At 47.7% G+C, this 20,061-nt stretch overlaps 1 protein-coding gene across 2 annotated transcripts in view; it reads left to right on the top strand.

Moving 5' to 3' along the window:
• The window catches only part of SETD3 (SET domain containing 3, actin histidine methyltransferase), a 60,767-nt gene that overhangs the window by 3,646 nt on the left and 37,060 nt on the right, over positions 1–20,061 (top strand). For both annotated transcript variants that reach the window (XM_036218364.1, XM_036218365.1), the window contains exons 2-6: positions 5,560–5,669; positions 7,456–7,548; positions 9,630–9,778; positions 11,730–11,802; positions 12,104–12,360. In XM_036218364.1, the coding sequence (XP_036074257.1) occupies positions 5,567–5,669; positions 7,456–7,548; positions 9,630–9,778; positions 11,730–11,802; positions 12,104–12,360 (675 nt within the window). In that variant the 5' untranslated portion in view covers positions 5,560–5,566. The remainder of the gene's footprint in view (positions 1–5,559; positions 5,670–7,455; positions 7,549–9,629; positions 9,779–11,729; positions 11,803–12,103; positions 12,361–20,061) is intronic.

Raw genomic sequence — 20,061 nt, 5'->3', positions numbered from 1 at the left:
ATTGTCTAGAGTATGTAGATAATTGAGTGTCTACATAGAACGCTTATTAAATGTGCAATATTTTAGGTTTATTACCTACATACAGTCCTGTGTTTCACTGTGCACTTTTTTTAGGATACGCTTCATTAGCACATAACAAAAATTCTGTCACAGAGTGGTTTTAAGGTTTTAATCTCAGTAAGTAGGCGTGACTTCAATACCAGTAGTTTTCTATTAAAGCACAGTTAAGAGAAAGTAAGGATAGGTGTTGAAAAACGCTTATTTGCGTTGCTGTTACCATAACATTTATTTATGACTAATGAAGTTTTTCACTTGTTAATTATAATGCCTTAGTATTGCTACAGGTCATGGTCACATAAGTGGTTTCTGCAATTTTTCGATCCATGACAAGAGTATGGCATTGCAAAGATGGATGTGGAAAATGCAGATTGGGTGGCAGCTCATTTGGAAGTTTCGATCATGTCCCTCGTTTAAGCTGAGGCCATTCCACAGTATATAATTTGGACAAGGCCAGCAAAAGGGGTCTGTACTTTTAGAGGCCAAAGAAATAAAACCTTCAGGTCGTATGTTTCATGACTGTAAGAGAATAGTGTTACTGTGAACTTCAGAGTTGACAGTCAGCCTTCGGAGCCTTTGTAAGTGGGTTGGTTTTGAGCTGAATCCATGGAACACGATTATCGGTAAAGTTTGCCGTCAGATGTGCTGGTGACGCTCTGCCACCGACTTGAGTCTATTGTCTCGCTTAAAATTAACTTTGCAGCTTTCTCATCTGTGAAGTGGGGATAATCTCTATGATAATCATCTATTATGTGAAATGCTTTACCTCAGTTCCTGGTATAGTAAATGCCCAAATGACGCAGTTATGATGAAGACAGTCATGTTGGGGACCTGCCATAGGACACTATGTGGCAGGGATGACACAGTTTCAATAGCCTAGACATAGCATGGCAGTCAGCATGAATAACTGTCTAGGTTCAGGAACTCAGTTGTTGAGCGTGGCTCATCTGTCCTGCTGGAGATTAGTGTATGTAGCAGACGGTTTTAGTTGCTGCCATCTTATCCTAAAGCCTATAAAATCACACCTCACTCATCTTTGCACTTAAAATTAGATACTCAAAAAACGTGCGCTGAATTAATGAATGATTTCACTGGCTCACTTGGCTTGTGGAAAAGCTAGGGCAGTCTTAGGTGTATTAGTCAGATCTCCTTGAACTGGGCTCCAGGAAGGCGGAAGTCCCACTGAACCGTGCCCCTCTCAGAGCACACCTGAAGGGTTTTGTTGACTTAGGAAAGAAGTTCCCCGCGGTATAATATATCTCAGTGGCTTTGTCCACTTTTGAGAAGTGGACAAAGGCCTGGAGAAGAGAAGACTGGAGGGCGCAGACTGCTGTCTCCAAGAATTCGAAGGGCTGCTTCTCTTTTAAAGGCCGAATCGGTCACATCAGGGAGGATGGCGAGCTCAGTGTAGCGGCACAGGTCCCGCAAGGCGGAAGCGAAGGAGCAGCCACCGTGGCCCGGAGTGCAGTGTGTCGGGGGCAGAGGAGCACCCTCAGAACGGTTGGTCTGTCCCTGCCTCTGCCACCTGGCAGCAGGGAGCCTCAGGTGGTGCAGTTGTCATCAGGGATGACGTGCCCTGCCTGCCTCCCTCTGGGTGTTCAGCCTGGAATTTGATGGAGGCTCGCAAAGCACTTTGGCAGCCATAACTGCTGCATATCATTAGATGTCGTTACACTCAACTGTGCGGGGTTGAAGGTCAACACGCGGAACCCCAAAGGTCTCTCCCAAACCTGAAATTCCATAATTCTAGAATCTAGAATCCTTAGGAAAGGAATGTGGGTGGTTTCAAGGTAATTTCTTGACAGATTACAGCTGTTCCTTTGCACTTAACGTTTCTCTTTTTTTGTTGTTGTTAGAAAGATATAATAGGAAATGATTATTCATGATACCAAATGATTCTTTGCTTTATGAAAGGTTTTTTTTTGCAACTTCTTTCAAATAGGCTCATTTTAATTTAAGTGTATTTGCAACTTAATTCAATAGGAGTTTAAAACTAAAACTATTATGTATTGAAAAGTCAATCAGAAATAGGTTAAGCATCTCTAAAATCATGGATGGTGTAAATTAGTGGAAAAACAGCAAAAAATATTTTAGAAAGCAAGAAACGTGTTTTTTTTTTTTTAAATTTTGTTTGTAAATGTAAGTATCTATATCTGTCTATATGACAGATCAAGTTGTCCTGTGTAAAGATTCTAGAATTATGTGTAAAGATTGAAATTTTACTTCCATGAGATTTATAGGTCTACATTCATCCTCATACTTAAGTAGCTCCCCAGGTGAAATGAATTCCACCTTCTTGCCTACCTGCTGCTTTGACCCGTTACTTTGGAGTTGTGGCACAGCAGGACCTCCTTAAAGATAGAGATTAGAAGGATGGGTTCTTGTTAGCCACTTAAACTGGTATGTTAGTATCGCTTGACCCTACCACTAGGCCCTGCTACTGTGCAGAGAGGACATGTTTCTGATACACTGTATAGTTTCAGTTAACTTGCTACCATGTAAAGCAAAGACTATGTGCCTTATCAGTTCCTGTAGGAGAGAAAACATTGCACAGTTAAATGCTTTAAAATTTGGGAGTACTTTCATTTTCCTAAGCCATCATCCCATAATTTGTTTTAATTCAGAATGTAGTAATCCGATCCTAATAGCCTTCGAAGTATTTTAGTGAGATTCTTTTCTTCCTACACAAAGATTAGGCAGGCTCTGGGCACTCCCTTCAAGTATGTTTTCCAGCTGGGTGCCTGAGGCAGAAGGAAGCCTTTGGGGCATTCTCTCCTTCAGTCAATCCAGCTGTAAAAGTTGGATACATTGAAAAACAGATGCTGGGTTTGAGCTAAGGTTTCCTGGATAAATTGCCAAATAAGTGTAATCAAAAATGTTTATTCTAGTTGTATTTAGTTGAAAGCAACTGAGGAAAAATACAAATATACATCCTTTCCATTTAGACTTTTTGAAAAAAACAACAAAACCCCCACAGCTGAATTTCATCTCAGTCTGCTCAGTCGGTGTGAACTATACTTTGTAAAAATGGAGTTGGGCATCCAGCACCCTCCCTCACTGCCGCCCCCACCATCAGCCAAGGTCCCTAAATGCACTTTATCTTATTTCTCCTGACCAGTTTCTTCCACTATGGAGATTATATGTAAAAGAATCACTTGACTGGTCAGAAGTTGTTGATTACAAGCTCCATTTACATATTAGCAATTTTAAGTAATAACTGAGTATACATTTATTTTACTGTCTTCTTAAAGCCCATTTTATCCGTTAGGTGGAGAGATTATTGGTGGACTTGCTGAGTAGTTTGTGGTGTTTAAAGAACCACATTTGGAGGATTCTGTAGATTTTAAACCATCTTGGTGGTGAAGAAAAGTAGCTGCGTGTGGAAGTCCCGGCTCACCGGTCCTGCTTACAAAGGCCCTTCACTTCCAATGGCCATAACTGTGACTGGTTGCAGGATCCCTTTGTCAGCCCTGTGTTGCTTTTCTACATGTTTCCTTTAGTATTAAATTCTTTTTTTTTTCTTTTTCACTGTATCTTTGTTTCTTTCCAGATAATTCAATAAAAATTTGTACATTTTACCTGATTTCAGTCCAAACTTTAAGAGAACGACTTTCATTTAGCATTGCATCTTCTGGCTAACATTCGGACTTTAACTTGAGTGAGTGTGTGTGTGTATGTATATGTATGTGTATACCTACTTAATTTGCACATTTTTATATTTTTATAATATAAATACTTGCAATAAATACTGAAGTTAAATATCTGGTCTTTGTAGGAACTTGATGAGTTTCTAATGGGTCGTTTTCTCCACTGAGAGCGTTAAGGATGTTCAGGATCCCAATGGAAATTACTCACTGTGTGTAACAGATTTTTGAATCATACATGAAAACGGCAGGTAGTTATTTCAGACCCACGATGCCGATGCCGGGGAAGTCTCAGCTGAAAAAGGCAGGAGGAGGTAGACCTCAGGAACTTCTGTTACTGGATTCTAACACCTTCTCAAACGAAATCTTAAGACGTACCCCTCTCTGTTTAGTTTCTCTTCTTATGTATTTGAGAAACTTCTCCAGCTGAGAGCCTCTCTTCTCCACCTCATCCCTGAGGGTGCAGGCCTGCAACCCCCTGTTTGGTTGCCTCCTGCACATCCCCTGTAGCCGCGAGCTCAGTCCCGGTCCGATCCCTGGTATGTGGACTAGGAGAGCTGTCTCAGCATGTGCCCTTGGGTCTAGAGCCCGCCTGTGTGCTGGACAGAAGAACTCAGGATTTTAGGTTGGAAGCCGTGGGTTTGCTGCTTGCTGGTTGTGGGCTCCTAACCAAGTCGCACCTGAGTCTGAGCCCCCTGACAGAGCCGTTGTTACCACCAGCCTCCGGGTGTGGCAGGGACGCAGTCTGACCAGCACAGAACTGCAGCACGCAGATGCTTGGACCCCTGATCGTAGTGCCCACGGAGCTTTAAGCCACCCTGGGGCTGGCAAGTGCTCCCTTTTCTACCGGAAATGGATTTATTACTGCCTTGTTGCTTTTTGACACCAAAAACAGGGCTGCTAAGAGGAAGGAAGGGTTTTGGAGTGCCTCCCCAAAGTCATTTAGCACCTAACACAAAGATAGTCTGGGCGCCAGGGCTGAAGGAAGAGGCTAGCCCAGTCCACCACCAAGGGCGATTTCTACAGTTCTTCCTGCCAAGCCGCGCTTGCTTGAAGTGTGATTAAAACCCTTCTTTCCAGACTTACGGTTAGTTTTAGTTACTTTCAGGTCAAGTTCAGAGGCTCTCCACAGAGATGCCCTCAGTAGATAAGGAGGGGGCCTGGGATGCAGAGAAGAGCCATTGGTGCATCCTGTGTCCCACGATCTCATCTGCTTGTGGAATGTTCTGGTCATTTTTTATGTGTTAGAATAGATGAGACTTGTGGGCGGTTGAAGTGCGGGATGCGGCCCTGGGAGACCTCCTTCAAGCCCGTGGTCTGCCCTCAGCTCCTGCCGTCACCTGGGCAGGGCACTTCGTTTGCATTTTCCACGGAACAAAATGAAGGAGTTAGATTAGCTCTCTCTCTGAAGTTCGAACTCTAAAATATCTAGAGAATTTTTTTAAAGTAAAGCACGGAGAGAATACAGGTATATTGGTTTTTGTGCCCAGATGATTCATAGCTTATGATACACATATGTATATTTAATTTTTATCTCTGTAGTGTCAAGGAATAAACATGTTAGTATACAAAATAAAATCTATGTAATTCGGAAAAATTTGGTTCTACTGTAGTTCTAGTAGGTGAAAAGGAACATTTTCCCAAAGACTACAAAGCAGATTTTTGTTTGTTTAAGAGCCTCTAAATACTGATATTTGTTACACGTTTTTTTTTCTGGGTGGAAACTTCAGGCTGTGGCACATGGGAGGGAAGATCTTAGCATCTGAAGCCTAAGCCACGGTGGTGGCCCATTTTATCACTTGATTCTGTTCTCCGGAAATGTAATGTTTTCTCTTTGTCTTTTTTTTCCTCTTTGTAGTCAGAAAATGGGTAAGAAGAGTCGAGTAAAAACGCAAAAATCAGGCACTGGAGCTACGGCAAGCGTGTCGCCAAAGGAAACCTTGAACCTGACCAGCGAGCTGTTGCAGAGTAAGTTCTGCTCTCGGCAGCTTTGCGCCTGCGGGCTCAGTGCTGCGTGGGAGGGTCACGGGGGGGATGAGGCGTGATGCTGGCCATGTGACCTGGGCAAGTTCCTGAACCTCCTTAGCCTGCAGCCTCCTCACTGTGGAGGGGAGCTGCCGCCACCTTTTGGTACCGTGTAACTATTCGCGAGGCCTGGAGGGCGTGCCAGAGGGAAAGCTTCGGTGGCACAGGCGCCCGGATTGTGGGCACCGGTGGGCAGAGACAGTCTCTACTGCTTGTTACCAGCGTGGCCTCGGACAGGCTGCTAAGCCCGCTGAGTCCGTGTTCACATCAGTGGATAAGGCCGTTGGGCAAAGCAGAGAGAGGATACAGGTGTTTTGGTTTTTGTGCCCAGATGATTCACAGCTTGTGTGACGAGGGCCCTGGGAGCTGCGGCGCGTGGAGGGTGTTGGGATGGCGGGCCTCGGGCGGGGGCGGGGGGCTTCGGAACTGCGCCTCACGCAGTCGCGTCACCTTTACTGTCAGCGCTTCAGTCATCATTTTCCAGTTTTCACATGCTGAAGTGAGGGCTCTTGGTTCAAGGAAATTAAATATCTTGCTTTAGGAAATTAGTATAAACTGGTAACTTTTTTTAGCTTGTCGGTTTAAATCGGTGCTCTGTATGTTTCGGATTTAGCTGTGGTCACTCTGTCCACTAACTGCATTTGTCTCATTTTCTTTGTCCCTTCCATTCAGATTATGTGACAGGCTAACCCCGAAATAAAAACGTAGCTTTCTGTCCCTGACAGAAGCAGACATCAGCCAAGTCCGGGTCAGGTCCCTCCCTGAGTGTCCTCATGAGCCCTGTATCCTCCTCCTGCAGGGACAGTGCGGACCCCCCACAGAGCACTGACGTGCTGGCCACTTACCACCCGTCTCCCGCACTGGACCGCGCAGCTTGAGATCGGGCCCTGCCTTGTATCCTAGGGCCTCGGTCAGTATTTATTGGTGGAAGAGCGAAGTAAGACTGGCCAACCTTGACAGTTACGGGTGAACAGATACCTGGTTCTTAGTTATTTCCCACATTCGCTCCCTTTTGGAGAACGAAGGGGGCCCAGAGGTTCGGCAGGAGCGTGAGAAGGGCTCTCTCTTTAAACCGATACAGTTGTTTGAAAAGGCGAGAGCTGCGGGAGGCGGGGCGCGCAGCGCGCCAGCACCTTCCGGATGCGGCCTCGGCTGCCGGTCCTGCGGCTCCGGCCCCACCGTAACATCTCCGCTTCTTTTTTAGCAATGACTGCGACTCCCCCAGAGTGCTTAATATAGTGCCTGACACATGAATGTGAAATGTTTGTTGACTGATTGTCCTTATGTCCAATTCAGTGGTTCCCTTGGAGAGTCCTCGTAATGGGGTTTAACTAGAAAGCAGTGTCGAGTGTCCGTATTGCCTTCTTGAAGAGTTCTCAGGGGAATGCGCTGCATTTTAGCATAGCTTCTTAGGTTTTCCTGTTTATAAGTAGATTCTGAGGAGAATGATCAGCAGCAAGAGGAAGGTAGATGTAAGCTAGGTGCTCATACATGGGTATGGGGTCATGGTTGACTAAGTGACATTTGAATGGTTTCAGAGAGTTTACGTATTCTTTGAAAAGTACACTCAACTTACGCTTCTCGTGTTTGTCATCGTGGCTGTAGTACCTTTGTCCTTCAAAAAGAAGCAAACAGCAACACCAGAACCCAAATCCTCCCTCTCTTCTGAAGACTAGCAGGTGAGTTTGAACGAAAGAGATGTTTGAGCAGCACGACCTTTGTGTTGCAGAATGCAGTAGTCCTGCACCGGGCCCGGGCAAAGAGTGGGAAGAGTACGTGCAGATCCGGTCCCTAGTCGAGAAAATACGGAAAAAACAGAAAGGTAAAGTTTCTAGAATGACAGTCATATTTTGAGAAGAGCATGCAGAGACTCGGCACAGGTCTGACAGCGAGGCGGCTTTGGAAGGGGCTGCAGCCGAGGCGGGAGACTGGGGGGCTGCTCAGGTTGCCTGTCGCCTACCTCGGGAGGGGTGAAAATGGTGAGCTTTACGGGGAAAAATGCTCGTTTCTGGGGGCTAACATGTATTCTCTCACGCACTGTATGCGTAAATCTGTTTTTCCATACTGTGTTTCCTTTAGGGTTTGAGGTCAGTCCATAATGCTGTGTGTGGTCAGCACACAAGTATATACTGATCGGTTAATGCATTATCAAGATTTACAATCAACTCAAACACATTTTGATTAAGTAAGAGCTGTGGTCCCGTGTCCCCAGCTGCATTTGCACGGGGTGTACTAAGTGGGCATCAGAACGATTCTCAGCCAGGCCAGCCATGGGGCCATGTGTCAGCTGAAAAAGCCTTTTCGACATACCTGCTGTTTGTGTTCTGTAAAGCACAAGGAGTAAAGCTTGGTGTCCAGGCCGCGTGGACGGCGGGAGGAGTAGACGTAATAAGGAGCCTGCATTTAAAAGGATGAGGAAAACCTCCCCAGACTCCCAGTTTATTGATTGTTGTGGAAGCGAGTCAGAGGGTGTGTTTTTATTTGCTCTCTGAAGTGGTAGCTTTATTGCTCTCCCATAAACATCTACAGACACGCAACCTTTGGGTTAGATGTCCCCAAATGGTGACAGGCTCCGTTACGACGTGTGTGTTCGCACTAAATGTAGACTGTGCTAGTCGTGGCTCACCAAAGCCATGGCTGAGGGGAGTTCGCATCCCCTGAGTAGAGACGCTACAGCCGACCCCGTGGCTGGAGGACTCACTCGTTCTCAGCGAGCGCGGACTGAGTTCGGTTTTCGACTGTTCCTGACGAAACCCCCAAACCGGTTCTCCTCATTTAGCAGGTGCCTTTGCACACCTGGTGTTAGACACAACACCCTCTCTGGGGATCCCGCTTCACACATCTAGTTGACCCTTAATTACATGGTGGTGACATGGTCCCAGGCCCCTGGGCTGGCTTCCGCTCCTGTCCTCATGTTAATGAAGTTCCTGTTTCTCTCCCTTTATTCATCAAAAAAAGATGTTTCCTGCATATGACTTTTCATCTTTTTGAATATTTCAAACATTCCAAAAAGTCCAGAAAATAATAGAACGACACCTAAGAACCTGCCACCCAAAGTGAATTCATGGCGAAGTCTCATCCGTTGGCGGTCTCCTTTCCTTTTTTCCCACGTGCTAGTCTGATCCCTTTCCTCCCCTTCATCGTCCGTTTTATTTTGTGTTTGATTTTAAGAAGTAAATGTTTCAGACACAGCCGAAGCCCGTGCTTTCTCGCCCCCCCCTCCCCCCCTCCCAGGAGTGGTGGTTTGTCTTCACTGTGAGTATTTTCCAACTTCATGCATAACCCCGTAGAAAGTATACGGCAGTTATTTTTAAGATTTCCATAGGTGCTGTCAAGCTACTTGTTTTTTAACACCTGTTATGTTTTGAGTTTTACTTCCACTGACACGGGTACCCAGCTCATTCAGACTGCTGGGCGCGCCATTGTCACAGCTCTCCAGCTTTGTGCCCTCAGGGCCAGAGCTTGCCCTCCCACACGGCGTCTGGCACACGTGTGAGCTACCGATTTTTGTTTTCATGGGAATTTCGCTAAAGCACATGTGCGTGTGAGAGATGGCTCGCCGGACTTTCGGGGCAGCTGCTCTGCGAATCTGCAGTGGTGGCAAAGGCTTTCCCCGTCCCCACCATGTCACCTAACAGAGCCTGGCCCTCAGTATTCATGTCACCTGGGCCCCGTAAACATACCTTTGTAACCCACAGGGAGTTCAGGCTTTCAATTTGCCTCTCCTGTCTCTAGTTAAGATATGTACTGTGACTATCTGGTGATTAGTTTTGGTTTTTTCAGTGTTGAGTGTTGTTGCTATTTCCTGGGTTAGTCACTGGCTGTGTTTTATTTTCCGAGAGTAGTGTGAATGATCTTTGTCCTAAAAGTAGCTCTTATTTTCTAAAACATGGATTGATACAGGCCTGTCTGTTACTTTCGATGGAAAAAGAGAAGATTACTTTCCTGATCTAATGAAATGGGCCTCTGAAAATGGAGCTTCTGTCGAGGGTTTTGAGATGGTCGACTTCAAAGAAGAGGGCTTTGGTTTGAGAGCAACGAGAGATATCAAGGTGAGTTTGTTTACAAACTGCCGGTGTGGGGGGGGTCTAAGCGCGTCTGGATTGTGGTGTTGCGTAGAGGCACAGGACGTGGAGGCAGAGCCTGGGACTTGTCCTGAGCCTGCGGGCAGGGGAGCAGCGTGCAGCCCACGCTCCCTCTCCTGCCGCGGCAGCCCCCTAACTGGTGCCGGGCTCCGGGCAGCCCCTTCCAGCTCGTCCTCCTCGGGAGCCGTGCACATAATGAGTGGTGGGGGCCAGTCAGTTCACGTTTCTGGGCCTCTGTTAGGGGACCAGAGAACGTGCCTCACGGGATTCTGAGATTGAAACACAGAGAAGGAAGTGGGCGCAGGCGGTTTGCGCGCGGAGGACGCGGGGCCCTGCGGCGGGTGGGACGTGGGTTGACCCGGAGCCCGGACAGCATCGAGCGTGCTTCCCAGGGCTCCCGACGGGTAGCTCAGGGTTGGCGGTACCACTTACCGAAACTGCAAACCAGAGCGGTTAGGAAAAGGGAAGATACACCTCTGCTGGCGGACAGGTGCTCTTCCTCCGCCTTCGGTCCTTCCTTCCCGATGGAGGGAGCAGCAGCCTCTCTCTGCCTGTCCGAGAGAGAAGGGGAGACTCACTGTGTCTGACGACTTTGGGAGACGGACCCGGGGTCGGCCCTCTGCCCTGTGGGAGCCCCGTGGGAGCCGGCCGCCCCTGCGCACCCGTCGCGCTGTGCTCTCGCCACCCTCCAGGTTCTCCAGGGGCCGGCCACGCGCGGGGCGGCCTGCGGGGCTCCAGCTCCGCCTCTAGTGAGGTGGGAGAGGCTGTCTAATTCTGGGACTCTGGAGGTGATATTTTGGGTGACCATCTGTTGTAGTCTTGTGTCTCACTTCAGAACTTGAGTAGAAAAAATGGGTGTAATTTACGGCCCCCTCAAGCCTCCAGCAGCGTTTCTGGCCAGGCTGTAGTTACACTGATAAACCATATACCGGTTTATTAGATGCCTATTAAACATCTAGTATGTCAGTGGTACCTTACTTGCTGTGATACCAGGCTTCAAAAAAACCAGAGTCTCTTCATGATGCTTGTAATCTATAGTAAGGGACAAGACACACAGAGAAATAATTCAAATAGTAGGTAGACATTGGTAAAAGGCGAGAGTAAACCAGATGTCACACATTATTCTCTCTTGCATCCTTAGTGTGGATGCTGCCCGAAGTATCCTAGCCGTGCTTTGAATTCACTGCGCATGGGTTTTTTTAAAGCCTTACTGAGGTATAACTGATATGTAAAAAGTTGCACATATTTAATATATACACTTCGATGCGTTTAAGCACATGCAAACACCCATGATACCACCACCACAATCAAGGTACTGTAAGCAGCATAAACACATGTATGGAACATACTAAGAGAATCATCTCATGTTGCCAGAATGTGGGATAATAAATACTTTGGGGAAAAAAATAGTAAACCAAAATCTGTCTTATGGGCTTGTGCTTTTGCTAGTAACTTGTTTTCAAAGACAAGCGTGTGAGGAAGGAATGTTACCCAGCTTCAAACAGTAGTGGGAGCAGTTCATGGACAGTAGGGTTTTTGTTGGAGGTAGAAATTTTGTTTTGTGTTTAGAACTTAAAAATATCAGTATAGCAAAGCTTAAAATCATCACCTTTGTGCTTTACCCCAAGTTGTTGTATTTGCTTCAGATTAAAGTTGAAAGTCCCTTTTCTGATTTGTCTCACCAGTATATATTTTATAGTTTTTCTACTGGAAACAGGATTTCACCCAGCTTCCACTCATCCATTCACACCGTAAATGCTCACATTCAGAGCATATCTGGTCATTAGAGATGAGGTGCTGATCTGGGGCCTCCAGTTGCATTTCCCCTGAGGGGGGACTTCTGGCCACAGATGCAGTTGGAATGAAGAATGTAATGACTTTTGATGATTCTACCGTTTTCTTGTTTTTTTCCTCCTAGGCAGAAGAGTTATTTTTATGGGTTCCACGGAAATTACTGATGACGGTTGAATCTGCTAAAAATTCAGTTTTGGGTGAGAATAATTTCTGACTGTTCAAAGCAAATCGAAAATGGTGGAGATATATAAAATTTCATTTTGTGGCACTGAGGACCATATTTAGTTGTTTCTCAGCTAGTGAAATATCCCCCCAAATTCACATTAAGTGTTTTCCATGCTTGCAATCCGACATAGTAGAAGAGTGTCAAAACAAAGATGCACGTTATTTTCAGTGTTACAAGAATTTTTAGTAATTTCCATAACTTTAATATATGTATTTCGAGTACACGTTAAAGAGGTTTGTGGAACTTAAGCTGTTAACATCTGGGTTACTCAGGGCCCTTGTATTCTCAAGACCGAATTCTTCAGGCCATGGGAAACATCACGCTGGCCTTCCATTTGCTGTGTGAGCGGGCCGACCCGAACTCTTTCTGGCAGCCCTACATTCAGACACTCCCCAGCGAATATGACACTCCCCTCTACTTCGAGGAAGACGAGGTGCGGTACCTGCAGTCCACGCAGGCCATCCACGATGTGTTCAGCCAGTATAAGAACACAGCCCGGCAGTACGCCTACTTCTACAAAGTCATCCAGGTGAGGGGCTGGTCTCTACCTGTGTAACGGGGCGGGAAAGGAAGGGAAACGGATCATGCAAATGTTTACTTGACATCGTATCAAGGATACGTAAATATTTTGCTTTTTACGTTAATGTGTTTTAGTCCATTGTTTCCATTTTTACAGAAATATCACTGAGATCTGGTTTGAATCTGTTGGACTTCATCAGGGGCCAGTGTTAATATGAGCAACAATTATTTCTAAGTTCTGAAAGCTGCTAAGTTTTTTCGGAAAACAAGATTACAGTGAAAACTTAAAAGTTAGAAAATGTATCTGATACAGAAAAGTGCTCCATGTATCAATTTTCCAGGAAAGTGAAGGTCCATATGTGGTTCTTGATGTATCTTAGTAGTAAAATGTTGACAGTTCACTCATTCTAATGCTGATTTCTTTATATTTTTCAAAGTATACAGTGCATTGTATCGCTTTTAATTAATTCTAAGTAAAAGTGTCATGAAAAACCTCTAGAAGGTTGTGAGCGAGGCCTCAGGCCCACGCCGATCGATAGGAGGACACCTTCCTCTGAGAAAGAGAAGGAATTCGGCCACCTCGGCTGGCAGTGTGGTGGCAGTGGGCTCCGGGACTGGCCTGCTGGGGTTCACATCCCCGCAGCCATGCTTGGAGCGGGGTCATCCTGGCCGCTATGCTTCCCTTCCCGTATCTGTAAAATGGGATGATACAGTACCTGACCCCAGGGTATGTGAGGCCCTCGCTACAGAAGGATTTGTTAGAGAAATGCTCTATTTATGTCGCCATTTGGGTTTCAGACCTTCGGGCCACTTCGTTGGGTTGCTTTGTTTTTTATTGTTTTAAGTTGCTTCTCCCCCTGTCCCCACAGTACTTCATGTTAACATTTCTTAACCTTTTCTACCAAGGTTAAATTCCTCGTGGCCGAAGATAATGAAAAATAATCCTGCAAGACCAGGGACCCAAGCTTAGAATGGCTTCAAAGTCTCATTTTTTTGTTGCCGTTGTTGGTTTTTGGTCTCTTGTTTTTAAATCTTAAAAATTCATGCAAATGTTTGTTTGCTCTAGATTAAAATCAGGTTAAATCATTTCCAGGCCCCTGGTGGTCCTCATGATGGGGGCAGGGACTTGGGCTTTATGATCTTTAATGTTTTTTACATTGTATTTACAATGTATTCTTTTTGAGCTGTTCAGTATACAGTGTGTCCTTTAGATGTTCAACAGATGATAGTATGTAACCAGAAGCCTCAAACCCAGGGAATTTTGAGAGCATCCAACAGGTCCTCAAATTTTGTTCAGCGTTTTGTTATAATGTTGATGAGATGTCCTAGGAACTTATTCTAGTGTATATCAATTAGCCTGGGGTAAAATTGGTTTGGTTATACCTCGCTTCCCTTAAAGTCACGTGGAACCCATTGGGGACCGTTAGTGAGGGCTTCCTGGGCTTCGTGTTAAGATGTAGCACCTGCTGGTGAAACTCCATACTGCAGCCTAATGGTTGAGGAATGTCAGCCCTGAAACTCTAGATGCTAAATTTAGAAATGTGGCTCAGACAGATGCTGGGAAAGGCTTGCATGGATTGACAGCCCTAAGTGGTGGTAAAATGTCTGTCAGTTTGTGAAAAAGAAACCAGGGAAGAAGAGAGGATTAATGGTTGAAGGCAGTTTAATGGCATTTAAAACTGTTTCAGAGCTTTAAACCTATAAAAATAGAGTTCAGCCCCAAGCTGGGCATTTTGCATGGAAACATGTGGCTAGTTTTGTATTAGAAATCAGTGGAAAGTAGGATTTGGCTGAAACCCAACATTGAAGTAGTGTAATTGTGTGAGAATGAAGCACATTATATCAAATGTGGCTTAATAAAGATGAATGATAGTCCAAATATTTCTCATCCGTGTCTATGAAAAAGAATTTAGTAGATCCTGTGAATAAACTGTTTGTTTCATTGATAAGCCCATCCGATGCACCAGGCACTGCAGTGGGGGGCGCCTGCCTGTCCTAAGGCTGAGAGCTCTCTTGGGGACATGCACATGTTCCTCTGTTGTTGAGCTTGAATATGTTGCTCTTCTAGGTAAATGCAAGTGTACAGGGTTTAATAGAATAGAGGTATGTGTATAATTTACTGTTTATCCATCGATCTCATAATTTAAATGATCAATGCCCCTTTGTGTCTCTTTTGGGTTCATCAGACAATTTGAGAGATGCAGGGGAATGTAGGTAGCTGGAGAAACTCATTTGTGCCTTAACTGCCCTGAATTGATTTCAAGGCACGCATCCATTGCGGCAGCTTCCACGCCGCCTGCCTTACACTTCAGGCCGGAGTCAAGTTGGCAGTGTCAAGTAGGCAACAACTCCTGCCTAGCCAGGGCCATTGCGGCGGATGGGGAGAGCAGCCACACTCACAACGTGCTGAAAACAGGGCCGCCAAGAGTTGGAGGAAGACGTCGCCTTTGGTTCTTAGCACCGTGGCAGTTGTGGCTGAGTACAAAGAGTCGCTTCTCCCATTTTTCGTGTTCTCCTGTGACAGAGCCACACAAGGGTAGCCCCGAGATATGAATTACCAGAGATCAGATTTAACCTATATTTTCCTAACACATCTGCATAGAAGTCCAACCATGCATAAAGCCTTCAGGAACGAGAGCATCACATTTGAGTGAAAACCTCTGAGCATCAGCTTCCTTTAAAGATCCTAACACCCTTAAACTCTTGGGCGCCATACGTCAGCATCCAAAGCCGTTTGTAGCCGTGTATATAGACGCATGTGCTTGAGCTGTGCTGTCAGGGAGCATTTTGTGACTTCCCCTCCTCTGGTGACAGGCTGTATTCTGGTGCTTCTCAGTGCGCGCACAGCTTGCATTCCACGTCGTCCCTTGCAGGCGGCGTGGGGGTCTCTGTGTCAGCGTGGGCCCGTCCCCTCCGCCCAGAGGCCTGTGTGAGGTCCTCAGGTAGACCAGCTGCCACCTCCTGGCCTTGGATTTGCTGTCTTCTTTTTGTTTTTAACCCATCATATCCTCTTGATCGTTTATTAATTCAGCGAGTGCGAGGTACCACGCTTGGGGACAGAGATTAGGACCTTTGGGGATGCAGAGATTTTTTTTTTTAAGCTTTTTATCTGAAATAATTTTTCAGACTTAAAAAAAAAAATTGCAAATACGATACCAAGTTGAAAGTGTGTCCATGGACACTGCTCCCTAGATACCATTCTCCTGACCTCATTCCCACTTAAATTTTTCCCTGGAGGTAAATGTGTTCCATATGTGACATTTTTGTTCTCAGCCAGCTTCATGGCTGTGTCGCATCTCCGGAGTGAGGGGTGAGGAGTCTGAGTGGCTGCAGAAGTGAAGCAGGAAGGGATGGACAGAGGCAGACCGAGTGGGCCGGAGGCGTTGGCACTCCCAGCAGTGAGCCGCGATTTACCCCTCGGGCTGTGGTAGCAGGAACTGGGCAGAGGGCGCGGAGTGGAGGAGGGCAGGAGGGTTTCTGTTCTCAAGATGTCCATCTGAATTACCCGGAGGCCTTTTTCCGTGGCGCACGTCCTGTCCTTTGCCACATCCCTGCGGGACTGACTGGGAAGATAAAGGCAGGTGGGAGTGGCTCCCGAGCACATCGTAGGGACGCCAGAGCCTCAGCCGATGCCCCTGCCACCCGCCCACGTGGTCAGAGCTACCCTCCCTGGCACTGCCCTGACCCTTACAGCCACCGCTGTGAGGCGGTGTTAGCCCTCCCCTTGCAAATAGGAATCTGAGCTGTGCAGCAGGCCGCCTGAGGCTCAGGGCGTCCACGCTTGGGCTGGGCTGGGGCAGGTCAGCCAGACCCCAGCCCATCGTAGCCACTGGCTGGCTGGGCCACAGTCTGTCTCTAAAGCTGTTTTTGTCTTAGTTTGGGGACAGACGTGGTCTGGTTTTAAGGGCAGAGCAGTCTCGTTTAGATCTGTCTTGGGCCATTACTGTAAGAAAGCCGGCACGGCTTGCTGACTGCGAGGCCTGTGCTCGTGCGTCTGCCCCGCGAGCCGGCACGGGCCCGCCTGCCGCTGGAGGGTTCTTCCGGCTCCCTGAAGAAAAGCCCTCACGTCCAGCCTGTCTCTGCTGCACAGAGTGGGGGTGCTCGCTCTTCGAGGAAGCCACAGGCCTGTGATTTCCCCGCTGTCTGTGACGAAGCTGGTGGCTCTCTCTTTTTTATTGTGATCCTTACTGATTCAGCTTTTACTGATTCAACAAATTAGAAAACACCAGAACTCCAGAAAATCAGGCCAGGCTTGCATATTCTCTGGAGCGTGTCCAGCTCCTTTGTCATTTTCGTTAGAGCCTCTGGCGGTCTTGCTGAAACTCCCTGCCCTGTGTCCTTGCCTGTTCCCGATAGCTGGCCCTGACCATTAGTAATTTGTGTTAAATGTGTGAGTGTTGTTCTTATTTAAGGTTTCTGATTTTGTAAATGACTCATCCTAAACGTGCATCTAATTTTCATAAACATAGGCTGCGGATAGGTCATTTGAAAACCTGATGCATGTAACTGTTCGCGTATTTTGTGTACTGCGACAGCAGATATAGACCTCACCTTTGGGGACTCCAGTGTTCTTTGTTTCTTTCTTCCAGCTTTGTCCCAGCAGCCTCTGGGGGACTCAAGAAATGAAATGCTTATTCTTTGTATTCGCGGTCCTAGTTAGAGAAGCATGTCTAATGTCAAGGGACATATTCCTGTTTTGGGGCCTGAGGGAGGACACCTGTGTAGGACATTTGGCAGTGTGTCTGTACGTGGGGGCAGGCCCAGCAGCCCCAGGCGTGTTGTCTAGAAGTTCTTCAGGTACGGATCCCGAGGTCTCCAGTCTGCCGTGTTTGCGAGTGACACTTCTGTCTCCTGTCCTTGTCTTCCCCTGCTGACGCTCCTCCCCGCCAGCCCTTCTGGGGAACCGTAGCTTTCCTCATCTTGTTACCTGGCTTGGGGTCTCTCTAGGAAAACCTCTGACTTTGCTAATCAGAGTTAGGTGAGATGGCCGACAAAGCAACGCACGTGGATCATTACACGTCACCAGGTGTGTGTGCATTAGTGGAAGCACCCATGTGGGATGGCGGGCAGACCTCAAGGGGAGGGTCCTACCTGTGCGTCCCTAGTGGTAGACTCTGGAAGGAAAGTATTAGCTAGGGCCAGCCTGCTGTCTGCCAAGCACCGTGAAAACGTTCCCTCCTCTTATTCTTATGATGAGGAGGCATCAGCCTCTGAAGGTCTGAGACGGAACTTACCCAATTAGATTCAGAAGAAACCTCCACGGGCAGAGCAGGCCCGGCCGCTGTGGCTGAGTCCGTGTGGAGAAGTGGACGCAGAAGTCGCAGGCGGGGCGGACTCCTGGGATGGCGTGTGTCTCGTGGATGCCCCTGCATGCCAGCAGTGGGCCGCGGGGCTTGACGAGGCTCTCTGGGCCCCCATCGTTACTCCGAAGCTGAGCATCAGCCCTTTTCACAGGAGTAAAGGAGCGAAGAGATAGGCCGAGGGTGAGAAAGCTGGCCGGAGCTGCTGACGGCGGCTCAGGATGAAGGCCAGATCCGGCCCCTGCAGTGACTGCCTCTTCCCGCCATGTCCGCGCCCCCTCCTCTGGCCATTCCCCTGCTCCCCCTCCAGGCCCCTCTGGCTCCCCTCCACCAGTCCGTGGTCTTTCCCACCAGTCCTGTCAACAGGACTTTTTGTGAAAATCCCCACAAGTTTAGAGACAAAAGAAACTTCAAAAAAGGCTTTCTTGAAACTTTTTTTCCCCCCAGTCCCTCCCCTAAGGTCTGTATTTGGTGAGTAAATTCTCTATTCTATGGGACAGGATTTTGGGTTTTATTTTGTTTTGTTTTGGGTTTTATTTTTTTGTATGCCAAAGAGGGACCTGCTTATGTTTTTTGAGACCTCGGATAAGTGCCCTTCTGAGAACATTCTTCAGTGTTAACTGATGCATTTGTAACCTCTCAGGCTGGTTGATGGCGATGCCAAATTCTCTTACTTGCCTGAAGAACCGTCCTGTTTTATAATTTTTCATGAGCTTCAGGTTCAGTCTGAAGCCACCCCATGGCCACTCTTTGTGTCTGTCACCTACTTTCAGGAAGAAAACATTTGTCATAGAGGTATGGAGAGGAAGCAGAGGAGCCTTTCTAACATCGATTATTACTACTATATAATTTTTAATCAGCGGCTGAATGTGGAAGCACAGTCGGCACTTCTCGCCCTGCTGCATTTTAATACCAAGGAGCAGAGCAGACTGTGTTTGGCCTTAGGTGAACTTGACTGGATTTCTAGACCCGCGTCTGGGGAGCTCGTAAGGATTGCTCTCCCGGCAACGGCTGCTTAGTGAGTCGTCCCGGGTGGGCAGGCCGGCTGTGGCGCGTTCTGTGGCCGTTAGTTTAAAGGCGCCGGGGATCTGACACCACCTAGTCCGGCCCCCCTGATAGCCGTGGGTTTGCGGCCCGCATGTGCGCGGGGCCTGGCCCTTGGTGTTCACTGTGGAGATTTGGTTTCTGTGTTCACATCGCATGTTACCTCTTCCTGGGGTAGACACCGGCTGATGCTCCGATTGGAATATTTGGTGCTTCATTCTAGGCCTGGTGGGCTCACTGCCCACTACAGGTGCATCACCTATTTTACCATTGTGGGAATTCGCTGTATCAGTAAGTCTCTGCTGGGCAGATAATCCAGAAGCGTGCCCATTGTAATGTAGTTTCAAAGGTTGTCCCGTTAACAGCAACTCTTCCAACTCCGCCCTGCTGTTCTGCACCCAGCTTGCCAGCTCTGACTTTCCCTTCCGTGGTTTTGTAGGATGCAGTGCGCTGTGGAGCCGGGTCCCTAACCCCCGGGCTGGCCGGTACTGGTCTGTGGACCGTTAGGAACCAGGGTGCACAGCAGGAAGTGGGAGGCAGGCGAGCGAGCAACGCTTCATCTGTATTCGCAGCCGCTCCCCAGCGCCGGCATCACCGCCTCAGCTCCGCCTCAGAGCATCAGGCATTAGATTCTCACAGGAACACTGGTCCCTGGTGCCACAAAATTTGGGGACCTACTGTAGAGGAAGGAACAGTTCCTTAGGGTCCGAGCCTGTCGCCTGCTAGGTAAATGTGGACGGGCTCCGTGGGGCTGAGTGTCCTCATCTGTAGGAAGGAGACGTGGGTGCCTGCCAGCCGGGCCTGGGAGGCCTAGTGCCCAGGTGCTCAGCCCTGCCCCAGACTCAGCGGTGACCGCCCAGCCCGCCTCTGCGGCCATCCCCTGGTCTCTGCCACACCACGGTCCCTGCTCAGGGCCCGATTTTGCACGGCAGCCCTCCCCACTGTGAAAAGACTGGGTCGAGGGCCCCTGCTGACATGGAGGGCAACTTCAGGGCACTGTTTTGTTTCTGACTGTTAGAACAAAAGAGTGGACTTCTTCCACCGTGAGCCCTCCTGCCCCACCCCCATCTCTTCCTGGCCTGTAGCACGCACTCACTCAGGAAATGCCTTTCTGTGTGTCACGCACCTGCTTGCAACCTATAGTTTATAAAGTTAATCAGAGGTTACATTTTGGGCAGGTGTGATTAATTCAGTAAAAAGTGATATTGAAGGAAGCATTAAAGAAATATGTTCAGAGAAAGAAGAAGCTCAGGAGGGTGTTTTGTTTTGTTTTCATCAGGAAGAGGTGGTGTTTGGAGAAGACGAGGGTCGTGGTAACAGGAACGAGAAGCTGCCTTCAGGCAGGGCCTGGCTTCCTAGCTGCGCTC

The sequence above is a fragment of the Rousettus aegyptiacus genome, unplaced genomic scaffold (genome assembly GCF_014176215.1).
Source record: "Rousettus aegyptiacus isolate mRouAeg1 unplaced genomic scaffold, mRouAeg1.p scaffold_m13_p_3, whole genome shotgun sequence".
Taxonomy (NCBI): Eukaryota; Metazoa; Chordata; class Mammalia; order Chiroptera; family Pteropodidae; genus Rousettus; species Rousettus aegyptiacus.
The sequence above is the reverse complement of the archived record's forward strand: the minus strand, read 5'-3'. Positions and strand labels throughout refer to the sequence as shown.